Source organism: Sorghum bicolor, chromosome 7, assembly GCF_000003195.3.
Source record: "Sorghum bicolor cultivar BTx623 chromosome 7, Sorghum_bicolor_NCBIv3, whole genome shotgun sequence".
Lineage (NCBI taxonomy): Eukaryota > Viridiplantae > Streptophyta > Magnoliopsida > Poales > Poaceae > Sorghum > Sorghum bicolor.
The window spans coordinates 62,414,860-62,432,671 of record NC_012876.2 but is presented as its reverse complement, the minus strand read 5'-3'; the positions used below and the strand labels follow the sequence as shown (position 1 = coordinate 62,432,671).

The 17,812-nt window shown below is 42.2% G+C and overlaps 2 protein-coding genes and 1 pseudogene across 2 annotated transcripts; 1 reads left to right on the top strand and 2 right to left on the bottom strand.

Annotated features, from left to right (window-relative positions):
* Window positions 3,788-4,449, bottom strand: LOC8060601 (auxin-responsive protein SAUR32). The gene has a single exon (XM_002444644.2). The coding sequence runs from the start codon at window positions 4,279-4,281 to the stop codon at window positions 3,898-3,900; it is 384 nt and encodes a 127-aa protein (XP_002444689.2). The 5' UTR covers window positions 4,282-4,449; the 3' UTR covers window positions 3,788-3,897.
* Window positions 9,248-13,573, top strand: LOC8060941 (annotated as a pseudogene).
* On the bottom strand, window positions 14,530-17,576 carry LOC8060940 (bidirectional sugar transporter SWEET11). The gene is made up of 4 exons (XM_002444643.2): window positions 17,314-17,576; window positions 16,234-16,270; window positions 15,559-16,051; window positions 14,530-15,423 (listed from the first exon to the last, which is right to left on the bottom strand). Exons 1-4 carry the CDS (start codon window positions 17,369-17,371, stop codon window positions 15,082-15,084), a joined length of 930 nt encoding a protein of 309 aa, XP_002444688.1. The 5' UTR covers window positions 17,372-17,576; the 3' UTR covers window positions 14,530-15,081.

Below are 17,812 nucleotides of genomic sequence, written 5' to 3'. Positions count from 1 at the left end.
GACACGAGAGCACGAGATGGCATGCGCGCGCCCATGCCCTTCTGTTCTTCAACCAGTATATATATATCTAGCTAGCGAACACGTAGGGGCTGATTCATCAGTCGTCGTTAAATGAGAGGCAACACCTAGCTCTCGGTTGCTCGGCTCGCGGTTATGCCTATAAAATGGAGCAAGTTTCAGTGACATCTCGCACTCGCACCTCGCACTTCTTCGCACATATACTTGCTCGACGACACAGCAAATAGTCTTGCCAAAGCTAGCTAGGTATAGACCATGGCTACTGCTCTCACTCTCAAGATGGCTGCCGTCTGCATGCTGGTCCTGACCATGGGCCAGCTGATGGCAGCTGTTGGTGCATCGGCGCCGCTGGTGCAGGCGGACGCCGCCGCGCCGACGGCTCGCCGGCTGCTCTCGGCGGAGGACCATGAGCGTCGTCCAGCCTCTGACGACGACCCCGAGTCCGATAAGGCCATGGAGGCCATGATGCTGCTCCGGCTCTTGCAGAAGACGAAGGGCGCAGCTGCACCTGCACCCACGGTAAAGTTTTCTTTGCCCATATGCCCTCACTCTCCTATCCATTGGATTCGCTTTGAGAAGTGTGCAAACACAAATCTCAATGCGAAACTGTTTTGAGATGTATGTTTGCACACTTCTCAAAGCGAATCCAATAGGTAAGAGAGTGAGGGCATATGCCCAAGGTGCTGCGACGACTCGCAGAAGACCATGATGATAATGTTGCTCCAGTTCTTGCAGAAGACGGGCGGCAGCTGCCCCTGCATCAGCCCCCTCGTGAATCCGTGGTGTTGCTTTGGTAGTGCTGGCAGCGCTGCCACAAACTGAAATCTTCATGAGATAGAAGAGACCATGTATAGATGGTTGCGGCCTCTAATTAAATGTGTGCGGTATGGTGCTTTCGTATCATTTCTGCCGTCCAAGTCCAACAATAAATATACGTAAGATCGAAGGTAGTTAATTAGCCTTCGATCGGGGTACTACTTGCGTATAGAGGGATATGATGCATGCATCATGCTGCTACATGCATGCATGCACGTACGTAGCTAGGTTTGTTTGCTGTTGCAGCCTTGCAGGCTTGCAACCACAGTGTTTGTGTCCAAGTGTGTCCAAGTACATGCTGTTTTGCTTTCAATAAATAAGAGGCCGCGCATGCAATCGATCTTTAATTTCCTTTCCGCCCGCTGGCATTTAAAAATCGGAATCTGTCACAAAGAAAATTGACCCATAAGAGCTGATTTGCCATTGGATTTAATTTTATTGGGAGTGTTGTGTGTTCAGTTTGTTGGTAAAATGGTAGCTCTAGCCTTTTGTTATGAGAGATAAAGTGGCCCCAATGCAAAAAGACAAGAATGAGGAATTGAGGATTGAGCGCTTATTATCATTATCAAAATAACCTTAATTTTGTTTACACGCAAGGTGCTCCACTAACTTGACTTCAAGAAAAAAAAATTCATTCTTTTGCCATGAAAGGCACCATGCTTTGCCATTTGACAAATGCATGGTTTTGCTTTCAGGTTTAGTAGTCAAACTTGGTTCCTAAAGTCAGAGTACTCGTTCTGTATGCTACTGTCCATCCTGCATTCAAATTAAACCCTTGTATGCTACAGAAACATAATCATCGACGTCGCGAAAACTTCCATCACTGCTGGTTTTCATGCTTTGGCAGTGAAAGTGGGTTGTGATGCACTGATGCTCATCTTCATCACAACTAGTTTAATTTCAATTCGTTAGTAAAATTCGATTGAAAGATAAAATAAGTCACTACTACAAAACGAGTTTGTAAGGGCGGCTCCAGCTGATCTATAGGAGTGGTTTGTCCAGCCAATCTTATAGCCGTACAAATCGGTTTTGTAGGGATGGAGCCGCCCCTACAAAATCATAAAGATCAATGAAAAAAAATAGCAATTGTTTTAATCCCGGGAGGCCCCACCGGGCAGCCCCATGGTCATCACACGTATCTTGAGTTGGACCATTTTGCCTCTAGGTTAAGTGCTTCAGCGAAAATATGCAAAGGAATTGTTTAGAATATGTAATAGCTCTATAAATAAGAGGATGACTGCTCCTAACCAGCCCATCTCTCCTGTTATCATTTCCTTAGGTTTCCTAGTCTCTATAGTTTTCGTTTTCCTAAGCACTGGTAGGAGATCTACAATGTAGAAAGTGATTTCTCTGCTATGTAACCTAACCTCTGCAACAACCAGATCTCATTGGTGCTTGAAATAAAAGCAAGTGGACCTCTAAAATTTGTGGCTAAGGTCTGGGTTTTTGTTGTTTCGGTTTTCCCTCTCTGAAACCCCCTTCTCTTGCGTTTTGGGTGATTTCGTCTTTTGGGAAACTTGGGACTGATTGGGATGGTTGGATACATGCTATGACACATGAGGAAGATATTTGCAAGTCAATTTGACTAGATTCTTCACAAGCATAAGTTTGGGGGATTTTGAGGAAAGTTTGGAAACCATAATCTAGTCCGGAGATTTCTCGATCTACAAAGTTTTCTTGATCTTTTAGAGTTGATCTTTTGGGGATTGTTTCTAAACATCCCAGGGAACATCTCTGCAAAATCTGAGCCCAATCAAACTTTGTTTCAATGGATTTCACCTTTTTGGGTTTGTTACTCTTCCTATAAAATTAGTCAAACTTAAAATAGTTTAACTGATACAGATTCTAATAATTGATTTATTTGAGGATAGAGGGAGTATACGTATATTGTGTCTAGACCTAGAAATCTACCCTTTTTAAAACTTTTGTTAAGGTCTGGTTAAGCCAAAAAATCTAAGTTAGCAGAGCCCAATGTCCAAATGCAACTCAAGTGGATCCCTTCATAAACCATCAATGAGGATCATCTATAAGGGCATTCCCAATAGCTAGCTATTTGGCTAACTATTGTTACGTAGATCATGAAAAAGTAAGAGAGAAAGAGAGTAGTCACTAGCGACGAATAAATAGCTGATCTATTTTACGCAGTCTAAAAATCTGTGAGATGAATATGTGGGTCTAATAGTACGTAGAAAAATAAAGATATATAAAATAGTCTTTGTTTTTGTCTCTCACCTTTACGCCAACTAGTTACATAGCTAGCACCATTGCACAGACGTCCTAACAGAAGATGAAGAAACAAGAGCATACGCGATGACAGAGTCATCCAACATGTTGGAGTTCATGTGAATGCCAAGATATAGTCCTTAGACCATCCTCAAACTAATCATGTTTATACTATCTCCGTTTTAAAAAGAGTGTTGCTTTTTATTTTTAGACATCTTATTTGACCATCCGCCTTATTCAAATTTTTTATCTAAATATCATCTTTTTTGTTATGACTTATTTTATCACTAAAAATACTTCAATATTTATTTTATAATTTATAGAAACTTTTTAAATAAGACGAATGGACAGCTCTGTCTAGATCCTATTTCGAGAGATAGACCTCTCAAAAATAGTCTCGATCAATCAATGTTTAGAGATTTTATCAAAAAAATCAATTTTTAGAGATGCCTCTGTTAGAATACACGCCTCTACTAACAGAGACAGCTGACACTCATCTCTTTATTAGTTGATTAATACGATCATCTTAGAATATCTGTTTCTAAAAATAATTAATAGGGATGGACGTGCCTTGAGCCCACGCCTGTTTGACTATTTATAGAGGCGGCTCCGGACTAATCTGTTTAATTAATTAATTTTTTAGCAGTGCAAGAATCAGAACTACAAGAATGCAGCAGCTACAATGGTATCAAACTTAGCATATACTGTACACAGATCTGGATATGCCACACACCAGGTAACCATGATTCATGCATGCGTAAACTAGCTTACATATCATCACTTTCATCAGTATACTTTATGAAGAGGCGACGGTCATCTGCTTGCCGCCGGCTATCACTCTCACCACGCTGCCGCCGTCCGGTGCGCTGCCGAGTGCGTTGCCCTCACGATACCCCCGCCACCGCACCCGACCGTGGTCCTCTCCTCGGCCATCTCCCGCTCGATCGCCTCCACGGCGCGCGCGAACGCGGCGGCGTCGCAGGGCAGCTCGAGCGGCCCGTCCGCCGCGTAGCAGTAGGGCCCGCGCGCCTCCTCGGCCTCCTCCAGCAGCGCCCTGAACAGGCGGTGGTTGACGCACTCGGTGCGGACCACGAACCGCTCCCTCGCCGCGCCCACGTACACCGCCAGGCAGCCCTCCGGCGGCTCGCGGCCGCGGGCCTTCTTGGACGACGGCGACAGGCGGCACCGGTCCAGCAGGGCCCTCATGGCTCTCATCTCTTTCATTCGCACAAGATTGAAGCTTCAGCTAGCTGGGCTAGCTAGGAGCACACAGCTAGCAGAATGAGTAAGTGGCAGCACTGGTCGATGTAGGCCGGTGAAGGTTGCTGAAGTGCGTGCAGCAGCAGGGAGATGAGAAACATGCAGGTTCTTTCAGGGCTCCATGCATATATGAATATGCTCTCCAAGCAAGGCCTAGGTTTTATCCTTTTGTGTCTTTGAGAAGGTGTTTAATTTCTTTGGTGCAGCGGCTCTGTTTGTTGATGTCGTCAAGAGAGTAATAAGCTAATAGTAATAATGTATTGGAGAGAGAGGGTTAGTGACCAATTCAAGTTTTGCTGTATTTGAGTTGGATATGAGAGGGCCTGAGAAGATCAGTGCCTGCACTGCACTGCAACGTATATATGCACGATGGGATACTTTTGGTCGTCCTGCTCGAGCTAGCAGTCATTAAAAATGTGAGGATTATTAGCTAGGTTCTCTTCACTTGGCCAGTTGGACCTGAAGTCCTTTGCAATGTCCTCATATATTGCACGAGCTAGCTATGTATATAATTAACTTCTATATATGTATATACAATATGTATACTGCATATATGTGTAGTACTCAATCCATCCCAAATTGTAAGTCGTTTGACTTTTTTAATATCAAGTTTGACCACTCGTCTTATTCAAAGTTTTGTACAAAATATCACTTTTTTGTTGTGTATTGGTTTATTAATAAAAGTTCTTCAAGAATGACTTAAATTTGACTATATTTGCACAAATTTTTTGAATAAGACGAGTGGTCAAACTTGGAGTAAAAAAAAGTCAAACGACTTATAATTTGGAATGGAGGGAGTATTTGTCAACAGAAGGTACGTCGTCCATAATGTCCTTGAGGCCTTGTTTGGATGTTGTCGGATTCACTTCAATCCATGTGTGTTGGTGTGGGTTGGGGTGGAATTTAGTTTAAATTCTACTCCAATCCACCTCAACACATGTGGATTGATGTAAATCCGACTATATCCAAACAAGGCCTGATTGGAATAATATGGCTGAAACGAGGTGCGTACTCAACTGGAAAGAAACTTGTTTATCTACTGCGAAACCAGAGAGGTGAGAGGTCTGCTGGGGCAGGACCGCAGTAGTCCATCGCCCAACGTCAACTCATGCGCACCAATGGATTCATGGCAATAATGCAGTTGATCGTCTACACACTAGCTAATGCCGCATGATTATTGGCTGCGAGTTGACTCTTAAGGGAGCTATCAGCTATACTCTCGGTATCTGGACAGCAGGTTTAAGACATCAACTTCGAGATGATCAAGATTTGCATGCTTTGCCAGTTTTGTCAGCTTGCGTCTAAAGATTTGTCTGCCAAATTCTGAGGCCCTGCACAATCGACATCCAGTGCCCGAGGGTTTAACACCTGGAATTGTGCTTGTCCCGATCATGTGGATTACTTTACGTTTGTTGTCTTTGACATTTTGGTGCTCTCAGGGCACATGAAACGACAGCTGAGAATATAATACAAGAGGGAGGGAGGGGGGTCGAGAGAAGACACCAGGAAATTAAGCGAATTTGGAAGTTCGAGTTGAGGATTGCCCACACGACATTATTGTTGTCTGTAATTATACAATGTAATTTACTGCGACACTAGCTCGGTGCGTCTGTCCGCTCTGCTCTCAATTATATTCAGAGAAAGTTGTGCCATGGTTGAAACTTTACCGTGGTATAAAGCGGTTGTTTTGGAAGTCCATTGCTTTGCCCTTTGACTTTGTTGAACACTGGGAAGGGATGTTGTGGTAGAGTTGTTGCAGGATATGTGTTTACTCGATTGGGCGTAGTTGATACACCAGTGAAATATTTGATTTGCTTGGCCGCATGAGGAATGAAAAGTGAGAAATCGATTAATATCCTTTTTTAAGGAAAAAATCGATTAATCTTGAGTGCTCATATCGTAAATAATGCTGAAATTTGGTTGATGTGCTGATATATTATGGAGAAAAACATTATTGCTTTGCTGAGAAAGTATTGCTGATAAGTTCAAGCGAAAAGAGCGAAAATCTTTCCACACAAATGAATGAACCAAATAAGGGGTAAAAATTTTTCTCGTAGATTACATTTCAAAACTAGAGATGCCCTACACAATAGTGCAGCACACTGCAAGATTTAACCATTCAAAGTCATGTTGTTGACCTTAACAATTAACACAACTACATAAAATGATTTTTATATGAATTTAAAATCTATTTCAAGAATGGTTTTCAAAACCACCTCTATGCCGCAGAGTGTAGAAATGAGGCTTACATGGCGGTTTTGCAACGTTCCTCAAAACTGATTTATGGTAGTTGATATAATTAACAAGATGGCATAATTAATAAGCAACCACACTTGAAACGTTGATTTCTATAGGCGGTTAGCTAGTCAATCTTTTAGGGAAATTGACATAAGCAGCTGACCTAAAAATCTATTTCTAGGAGAAATTGATTAATTCAATCGTCCCTAGATTTTTTTTGGAAAAGAACATAAAATTATAAATATGTACCAAAAAACAACAAAATAAATCTCATCCTGGGTTGGGGCTGCATGGTCAAATGTTGCAAATTCGAGTCTCAGCAAGCTTTTGCACGAAATACATAGGTATGATTTCAAAAGGGATTCAAACTCATGACTTGAGCCTCATGGCGAGCTTCTCTTACTACCAAACCTGATAATCACTTTTAAATATCAGATGCTACTCTTTTGTATTAACTTCTTCAAATAGTTTTTAAAATATTTGGGCACACAAACAATGTTAAACAAAGAAAATATAAACTACTAAATTTTAGATCTCATCGAGTACTACGATGTTTGCATAGAGCATGTATTCATCCAAGGTTACCTAAATTATTAAAAAATTGAATTTAAAAACTTGAGAGCTTATAAGGAATATTCAAGCCCTGAATGAAGTCAAACGTAAAGTGGCCAAATACAAAATTTAGTCATCTTTAATATCTATGTTTATGATATAAAATTTATCTTCAATTGGTCTCATTTCATTTGAAAAAGACATAAATTTATAATGGTGACAAGTATTGACGAGAATTTTTGGAGGGTCATGAAAAAACACAAATACCTTAGCAAATATGGCCCAAAGTAGATCATCATCTAATTACCATACTTCTTTGAAGTTAGGAGACCATCTTAGTATCCTTCTCATGGCATGAAATGTCCCCAAGAGTTAGATCGGCTGGACATACCAAATGCCAACTCATCAAGAGTGAGAAAGAGAGCACAAGACATCAAGTGAAACCACAACAACAAACACGAGACACAAAGAATTTAACTTGAGATTCAGACACACCACAAAAGCATGCCTACATCCTTGGGGTAAGGAAAATGGACCCTATGGGCCATTAAGTTTGATTTTGGTGTTTGATGAACAACATGATCATTTGGACTAATGATGTTTTCTAGCATACAAGGTATAGTTCAAATGATTGCAAGATGGACATGACTTGGGCAAAATAGTGATCTGAATTATAATAAACACCTCAAGCAAGATATTGAAAAGTTGTGTTGAAGACCCACAAGACATGAAAGAAGCTGAAGACACAAGGTGGCATTAAACCGGATGCAAAGATATGAAGAAACGAAGTCTAGTGCATGCATGTTGTTTGCATGCACTTGATTGATTTGGTGGGTAGGGGTGCAAACCCTAACTGCAAGCATCCCCAGAAGGAACCTAATTGGTCTAGTGGTGGTGGCAATACAAGCACCTAACTATATGTTGAAACTGTTCACTAGAGGGTCTCATTCACCACAGAGGAGCACCAAACTATATAACGATGACCACTAAAGAATATTTGAGAATACCCTTCACTCCTTCTTAGGCGTCACGGTTCCTTCACTCGTCATTGATGCAACCACAAAGGTCTAAAGTATGTATGAACTCCAATCCTCTTCTCAAGTAACCATAGGGGTCAAATACTAAATCGGTTGATCAAAAGTCAAACTTCAATATTCAACCTAAAATAAAAGGTTAAATAACTCTATACAACATATTATCTTCACCTCAAAATAAGCACATATCTTTTTTTTAGCAGTCATTTTTTAAGTTTGACTAGTTATTAAAATAATAGTGTTTATAAAATAAGTTTATTATAAAAGTATATTTTATGATAATATAATGATACTTATCACTAGACATTATACAGTTTGGTATTTTATGTATATATTTGGTAAAATTTAATAAATATTGTCTCAAAAATATAATATGTGTATTTTTTGGGAGAGATGTGTATTTATTTTTGGAACCAAGGGAGAAGGGAGAAAGAAAGTCTCTGACCTAACAAAAAGGATCGACTCAACACACTCATCCACGAAGTAGGCTCGGGCCTATTTTTCTGGGCAAAATATTTAGTGTAGACCACATCTTCGACGCAATACATGAAAACCCCATTAAAACTATACTTAGGAGTTCTCAATAAATTTAAAACTATGCACACTAACAGTGCACCTACAGATGTGCATTGTCATAAAATTTAAGATTCAAACTCATTTTGAAAAAATTCATATAGAAATAATAAAGTTCATCTGAATATGCACTAGAGGAAACTGTTGAAAATTTTTCCTCTAGTGCATATTCAGATGAAGTTTGTTATTTTTATATGAATTTTTTCAAAACGAGATTGAATCTTAAATTTTGTAACAAATGCACATATATAAATGCACTATTGGTGTGCATAGTTTCAATCAAAACTTTTGAAAACTCATAAATATGGTTTTTGTAAAGCATTTTCATGATTGCACCAAAGATATAATTTGTACTGAATATTTTGTCATTTTTATAACCCTAATAGGCTCGACTTAGGCTTGGGCATGAAGAGAGAAAAAAGTCCAATCCTGACTCTTGATTGGGCCTAGGCTCGGCTCGGGCCTGGCGGGCCTGGAGACATGGCTGCCTCTTTTCCTTTTATTTTTTTCTGGAATTCTTCTCTGCCCTTCCGCCCAGCCAAACGGCCAAACCTGTGCCTGCGCCCTGAACAGTGAACACGCATAGGCATACTCTCTGGCTCCCGCTCGCCCCTCTCAAGCCCCCGTTCTCGGTCAAATTACAGCGGGGAGAACGAGTTCCTTGTTCTGAGGTTTTCCCCGGATCTTCCAGCTTTTGGATCTGTACCAGAAGTTTTTTTTTTGCTCGATTTGGCTGATCTTCTTGGGTTCTTTTGTTTCTCTCTCCAGGAGACAGGATGAAGAGGCTACGCGGATGGTTCAATCCGAAAGATTTAGGCACGGGTAAAACGGACAGTCCGCTCGACCCTCCAGGCTTGGTCTTTCATTGAGTAGCATTTTGAGGGGTTGTGGGGGTTTGTATCCGAGTTCTTGTGTTCTTTTTTTTTCATTGTTTTTTTTTTCCTGTGATGTTGTCTCCTATTTTCTCTAGCTTCAATTTCGATTGGTTTCCGATAGTTTCTGTTCTTGCGGCCCTCGAATTCCTTTCTGCAATGTTTAGCCTCGAGCTGTTTGCAGGAATGACCAATTAGTACATGCACCCTCGCAAGAAGGAAATGACAGATTGATTTACTAATCCTGATTCGTTCCTAGAAATGCAGCATTGGGTAGGATTCTTGATGTTAGCGTGCATGACTTGTTTATTCAGAAGCACAGCGATATGGTTCTTGTGAATTATTTACTTCAATTCCTCCCTGCATATATCTGTGCGATTTGATTTTTAGGAGAGCATTGAAGCATATATCTGTGCGATTTGATTTTTGGGGGGAGCATTGAAGCAATACTCAGTTCTATATCTTTTGGACTTAGTCAGGATCCTTTACTCTTGTAGAATCTGCAATTCTGCATATCTCTTATAGATCATAGATTTGCTGCATTTGAAGTTAACTCATGTTTTCTTGAGGCAGGGCCAACAGGATCCGATGACGATGATACAAGTTTCACACTGACCGTGGAAACGTTTAGCTTCAAAGAGCTCTCTGCTGCAACTAATAATTTCAGCTGGACCTGCGAGATAGGCTCTGGGGGCCAAAGCACGGTCTATGAAGGTGACTTGCCTGGCATTGGACAGGTCCATTTCTGCTATGTGCCACAGAAATACATACACATCTTAAAACGTTGTCACTGTGTCACCATTGAGCTGATTGAGGATACTTTTCTTCTTTGTATTTTCTGCAGTCATCTTATATCCAATGATGTGCTGAACTTGACCGACTACACATATTGTGACAGATAAAAGAAACCTCAATCCATCAGATTGGAACAAGAAAACCTTATGTTCAAACTGCCAAATTTGATTCTGTACCCGGAGTTTTCTACCAGTTTTGGATATTTGCTACTATAACTTCCATATCATAACAGTTCAATATTTGTTTGAACCAGGTTGCTGTCAAGTGATTGAAATACGGTAATTTTGCCTCTATTGAAAAGGGGTTTCTTATGGAGGTCTATGTGCTCAATTCAATGGACCACCCTTACATTGTGAAGCTACTCGGTTGTTGTTCCGAGTGAAGAGAACGACTTCTTGTGTATGAATATGCATACGGGACTTTGCGTGGACATTTGAGTGGCGAGTTCTCCCATCCTGCCGTCTTATAAAACTGCATTTATAAAATTTAGCCTCCTATGTTCTTGATTATAATTAATCAGGAAATGAATCAAGAAAGGCTTTGGCGATTTGTCAATAACACATTTGTTCCAAATTAGCAATTGGTGTGATTTGACGGAAGCGAGCAGGCTACCCATAAACAGTGCCAATATAGTGATAACCACTCTCAGACACATGTGTAGTAAGTTAGTGATTTGAGTATAGAATAACACAAGAGAATACACATACTGATAAATCCATCTTTTAGGAAGCTCCAGAGATCTCCTTCCATTGTGCAGCTTTGTTTATGAAAAGTAAACAGTTCCTTCATTTTCTGGGCTGCTCTGTTTGCCGCATGAACTCGATGGCAATATATAGAGATAATGCATAATTTTAAACCACTTGAATTTTTGTCATCTGTAGTTCTATATTAGTATATTTTGCAGAGTGCACTTGTCAAGCAAATTTGGATCTTTTGGATATAGTGGCTAAATGCAGTCCAGGCTCCTTAAAATTAAACTTTATTTGTTTGCTTAGGAATAATGTAGCTTCAGAAATAAAACTGCAACCCTATTGGTGTTATGTATGTGTGAACATATGCACGTAGTATATCTAGTCTAGAGAAGAAAGGAAAAGGAATTTAGCATCTTTGACATAAGAGTGTGCTGCTGACTGTGTGGAAAGCATTCTTTTCTCATTTTGATCATGGTTGCTTTTGAACGTTTTTAATATATGCCACCTTCATATGTTCTGCTTCTGTTATTTACTAAGTTCTAATGATGCTCAGGTTTTTTTAATAACTGAACTGAAACTGAACTGTTGCAGTGTTGGAGTGGTATACATGAATGAAAATTGCCCATGGTGCAGCTATGGCTCTGAAGAAACTCCATCTCGAAGCTGATCCACCAATCATCCACAGGGACTTTAAATCAGACAACATTTTATTAAGCAGGGACCTACCTTAGTCCAAAGATTTCTGATTTTGGGACCTCTAAAATTGCCCCAGCTGGCGATGAGCTTATTGCAGTAGCATCAGGAATGGTGGGAATGTTTGGATATATTTCACCAGAGATTTCTAATCAAACAAACGTGACAGTCATGACAGATATCTACAGTTTTGGGGTTGTGCTCTTGGAGCTCATTACTGGAAAGACTGCAATTGATGATAGTAATGAAGGAGAGGAACGGAATCTAGTTTACTGGGTATGCTTGTTTTCAGCAATATATTTACCTTTTTCCCCTGTTCAATTGTTTACTCATGTACCTAACCTGCTAACCTTTTTATGATGGGATTAAAAGACAAGTTTTGGAGCTGATTATGTTATTAAAGAGCAAGTTTTGGAGTAGTGGCTCATTTGACCGTGTTTGGAGATCCAACAAATATATGGACAGACTAAGGCTGAAAAATTGTTTCTGAAACTAATGAAGTCTATATAGACTGATGGGCATGTTAGGCATACATGTGGTTTATCTGTTACTTGTCTGAAGACAAATAATACTGGAGAGAGTTGTTGGTACATGTACTGTTCATATTATCATTGGCTTGGGAGGGTGCTGCAGCTGGTTGTGTATATTACTCCACTTCATAGCAAGTATCTTGTCTTCTCACTTGTATCTAGATTATCATTCTGGAAACGAAACCTTTGCATCAAACAGGCAAATTTGTAAGAACTGTGTTTGGTACCATATACTGCAGATTGTTTGGAATAGGGACTCACTTCAGATCGTTTGGAAGCATCACAGATATATGGATAGTCCAAAATAAGATCTTTTCTGGAACTAATGGATATATAAGCTGATGGGCATATATATGTCAGAAGATAAATAATACCCGAGAAAGTGTTTGGTACCATATACTGCTTATTCTTCATCATCTTGGAGATCTGCAGCAGCCAGTTGTAAACTACTTACTGCAATTTGTAGTTTGTATCAAGTACCTGATCTCATTTCTCCCTATATTATCATTTCACAAATAACACCTTTGCAGGCATAAACGCAAAGTTACAGGATGGGAAATTTGAGGAACTACTTGATCCAATGTTACGAGGCTCTGTATCCAAAAAGGTGCTCACCAAGGCTCCTATCGCATATAAGTGCACTATGAAAGAAGATGTTGATCGGCCTAAGATTCAGAATGTCATTGACGACCTTGACCGTGTGATCTATGTATCTCTATCTTGTGATGATACTCCTGGTGCATCCTCATCAGCAGCGAGGTAAATACGTGCATGGTTCTGTCACTCCATCTTCAACCTCACAATGAAGCATATGAGGCAAATTCCGAGAAGAAAGCAGAACCTCTCAACTGATGCACATCTGTTGTTCACTGATTAGAGACCTCATGAGCTTATCTGCGAAGACTTGTCTGTCAGAACTTGTAACGGAATGAGAAAAACACACAATTCGTATGCTGTGGTAAAACAGAGATAATTCATGCATGTTAAACATACATGTTTTGCAAGGATTATTGCTGATCATAAGAAAAAAAATTTGATTCCTTCTGCCAAAGCAACCCTGGAACTGGAAGCATGGAGAAATGGGGGTGGTCCTTTGTAAATTCTTTTGGAGAACAGAAGCATGTTGGTTGTGAACTTATGATCCGCATATACTGCTCTTGTGATGGCTAGCTACGTGGGCATTATCTGTTCCTTAGTGTATATATGAATTCTAAATTCAGGAGTTTTGGCCCATGCATCTCATTGGAAACAAATAAATGGATGGATATGGGTGCTTTCGCTTAGTGTACCTTGTCTTATACTACTAGCTCCTATGATTTACTTGATGATGTGTAGTGTACGTAATGATGCGGCATGCATCCCTGCATTTGTGAACAGTTGAACTATTACATCAAGATGTAATAGTTCCTCTGGGTCGAGAAAGCCTTCTTTTCGCGGGCCGCTCGGGTGGCCTTTCGGCGCCGCGCCGCGCCGTAGTCGTTCCGCGTGGCGGCCCGAGCTAGGGAGCAGCGGAACGACGGTCGGTCGGTCGTCGTCGACACCGGAGACGGAGAGGCTGGCTGGCCGTGGATTGGATCGTTGTGGCACGCAGCGCACTGGGGCACGGTGGGGATTATCCGAGCAGAGAATCCGGCCGGCCGTGCATCCATCCGATCGACACCGAGAGATGAGGCCACTACCCGTAGCTGCTACTGCTGCTGCTACAGATGATCGGATCGGAGGCCAATCACCGACTGAAACGACTGACCGTGCCATCGTGCTCTGCCCATTCCATTATATTTGCGCGCCTGGCCCCGGCACGTCCGTCCATTCTCCTTCCTTTTATCTTGTTGCCACGACCACGACCACAACCACGACGAGCCCGCCTGATCACCCCGACCCCGAGAGACGCACACTGTCTACTACTGTGACAGTACTAGATATACTAGACAGGGGCCGCATCCATCGCATCAGATCACTGGACGATCGATATGAAAAAAAATTTCACTGTTTGATTAGATTTATAAAAAAAATATCAGTAATATTTATATCTCTAAATAAATTTCTTGCGAAGATATATTTAATGATTTATCTAATGATACTAATTAATTATATACCATAAATTCTTCTTATATATGTTTGGTTAAATTTAAAAATGTTTGACTTTTTGAAACTCGAGTTGGATTATTGACTTATATAAAAAAGGTACAACTGCACTCTTTTAATTAGTTTGGGTATCCAAGACAAGCAAAGATTAACCACACAAAGAATATGTTAAGTATAAATAGATGCCCTGAATGTTACAGTCTTATCATCTTTTCCATATATATGTACGACGTTGACACGGCGTACGTAGACGACTACGTACCGCGTACGTACGTACACCAGATCGACCAAGACAGATGTATGTGAAGACTGCAACGCACTAGAGCTCACCACCATAATTATTGGAATGCATTGCATTGTCAGATCCAATGCAAACAACTACTACTACTTGATTCACTCACTCACTCACACTGAACTGAACTGAGCCAAGGGTAGTAACTAATAATTAATCACACACACGAGACACGCAATTAATAATCCAACAATTAACCAACTAAACGACCAACTAAAGATTAACTGACTGATTATCGTGGAGATACGATCGGTGGCGACGACGATGATGCCTGCATGCAACAGTAGTCTGCTATATATGCAGCTCGCCGCTGCCAGCCACCTACCACCACAGTCGTACGTCGCCGGCCGTCATCCGAGCTAGCTAGCAGGGTACGGTGCATGGTGGTGGCTGGCGATTGGCGTCGGGTCACACCGTGGCGACGGCGGGGACGATCTCGATGACCTCCGGCATGGCGCCGTCCGGGTTGGCGGCGGCCATCCTGCGGGTCTCGGCGGCCACGGCGGCCTCCTTGTGCTGCTGCTCCACCACCTCGATCTTGTGCACGCCCACGATGGGGATGGGGCTCACCGACAGGATGGCCACCGTGTTGGGTGCCAGCTCGATCACCTGCCCCTGCATCTGCACCGCGCTCGCGCCGTCGGTGGTCGTCGGCAGCACGGCGTTGTTCTTGGCCGGCCGGGGCTTGCGGTACCAGAAGTAGAGGCCCATCTGGACGCAGCTGAAGAAGAAGCCGCCCACGTTGGGGTACTGAATTGAAAATTAAAAACATCGATCATTCAGTTAATTAATTCACATCGATCATCATCTGGTGTTTTCAGACTTTCAGTAGTAATAAGGAAACTCCAATTATATATATATTTTTTGATGATCCTTAATTATTACCATGACGAAGGGGTCCTTGGTGAAGAGGCCATAGCAGAACCAAGCGACGGCGCTGAGGGTGAGGCAGAAGGAGAGGCTGATGGGCAGGAACTCGACGCTCTTGGTCTTGACCACCTTGACGATGATGCTGAGCGGCGCGACGAAGACGGCCATGGAGAAGGCGAGGCAGACGCTGCCGAGGAACTTGACGCGGTGGGGCTCGCGGACGACGAAGAGGGTGACGACGACGACGAGCGCGAACGCCGCCACGTCGAGCAGGAAGAAGTAGGCCAGCGTCCTGAGCCTCGCCTTCCGGGGCGCGTACGCCAGGTAGAAGACGATGTAGGCCGCCTCCACGCCGCAGCCGAAGGCGTTGATGGTCAGCAGCGGCCTCGAGTTGGTCTTCACCAGCGCGTAGAAGATCCACAGCACCGAGCTGAAGAGCGCCACCACGTAGGGCACCGAGCTGAACCCGCCCGTCGACTTCTTGCGGTACACCTGCAGGAACGTCGCCCTGTGTTTTGTTGGTGCGTTCGTGAGTACCACATCATGCATGTCAGGCTTAATTGGATCGATTATTCACTCAAAGTCAAATTAAGATCTATCTCGCTCATCATGAGATGAGATGAAATCAAGTCTGAATAATTGAAACGACGACGACCCATCAAGAAAGAGGGAAAAGGTGCTACGACTTACACTGGTGCGAGGAACACCAGGAAGGAGATGATGTTTCCTGCACAAAGTAAGGAACAAGAGAAGGATAGCTACGCGTCAGTACGTATGTCATTTTCAGTAAAAGTAGTAGGAGTATGTATATTCTTCATCCACGGCGATCGATTATGCATATATGCACACATTTGTATAACAATGCGTCCACGCCAACAGGGAAGCGTGATGATTAGGTTAAGGAAAGGCTAATATGGCAAAGGCTGCAGGAACACGCCTTCCTCGCTGCTCAACCAATCATAACCATTAATTCCAAACAAGGATAGATAGAGCACATGTAGTACTGATTCTTGGATAGTGCGTCGTTACATTGTGAGCTGTTTTGCTATTACATTTCGTGATCTAATACCCAATAATATATGGATCTAGTATTACATTCATACCCTCAAGAAAGATGTATGTATATGTGTATATGCATCCTGATGCATTCCGCCTACCATTCTTCAGTGGAAAAGTTGCTATATGCATGTATACACCTAGGCGATGCATGTGTGTTATAGCAACAAATTAACACAAGGCTACAATACTACTAGTGATGCAGATCTGTGCCATGATCAGAGCAAACGAATCGAACAAAAAGTAGATCAATGGGGAGCATCATCAGAAAGTTAAAGAAGATGTAATAGTATAACAACAACAAAAAGATGAAACTGCTAAAGCTACATATATTCAAGTATTATTGATAGATGGTGCACAAGACTGTTGGTTGCCCTGTGTGAGCTGCATATATGCATGCCAACAACACGGACAATGAAAGGCGTGTGTGCTCTACAGTGCAATGGCACAAACGACGAAAAGGAAGGATTTTCAGAAGCATGGAGAAGGCAGTCGTCATGTCGGAATACAGGTGCACAAAATCTAGCAGAACGTACTACCACACCAGAATGAATTAAAAACCACAAAAAGGTGATGCATGTCAAGATCCCATAAGAATTTAAAAAGCAGCAAGAAAAGGCCACACGAAGCAGCATATGCACATGTCCCCTCTCCATATCCATATCCCCCGGCGACCGGCGTCATCGATCGATGCATGATAGAGACGTTGTTTACCTGCGATGCCAGAGAGGGTGATGGCCGGGTGAGCCATGGAGAAGAGGCCTCCTGCCATTGCTGACGACGGCCGGCCGGGGAACAGGAACTGGAGAGATCGAGTTAGCTAGCTAGCGTTGCTAGAGAAGAGATATCAGATCAGTCTATGTGTATTTTCCTACTGCGGCTTCCTTCCACGATGGAGAGAGGAGCTAGCTAGCTACTGAAGGTGATGCTCGATTAGCTATTGCTAGATGTGTGTGTGTGGTTTGGACCCGAGGATGGGCATGGATTTATATAGCCGGGCGCGCTGCACCTTTTGCCGTTTTGGGAGGCTGGCCTGGCCGCCTGTTGATTGGTGCTGTCCAGTTCGACATTGTTGGCGAGAAGAGAGAATAATGGTGTGGTACATGCATACAGGCAATGGGTGTATCTAATCTGCACTTTCTTTGCAGCTGATCTTTTTTTTCCCTTTTGCATTTCTAGGGAAGTAAGTAATTTGTGCCTTCTAATAATAAAG

Bases quoted from the DNA above. Each gene is read 5' to 3' on its own strand.
- LOC8060601 (XM_002444644.2), bottom strand. From the start codon at position 4,281: ATGAAAGAGATGAGAGCCATGAGGGCCCTGCTGGACCGGTGCCGCCTG.
- LOC8060940 (XM_002444643.2), bottom strand. From the start codon at position 17,371: ATGGCAGGAGGCCTCTTCTCCATGGCTCACCCGGCCATCACCCTCTCT. The intron at 16,271-17,313 runs GTAAACAACGTC...TACTTTGTGCAG, and splicing joins CACCCTCTCTGGCATCGCAG to GAAACATCATCTCCTTCCTG. The intron at 16,052-16,233 runs GTAAGTCGTAGC...AACAAAACACAG, and splicing joins CTGGTGTTCCTCGCACCAGT to GGCGACGTTCCTGCAGGTGT.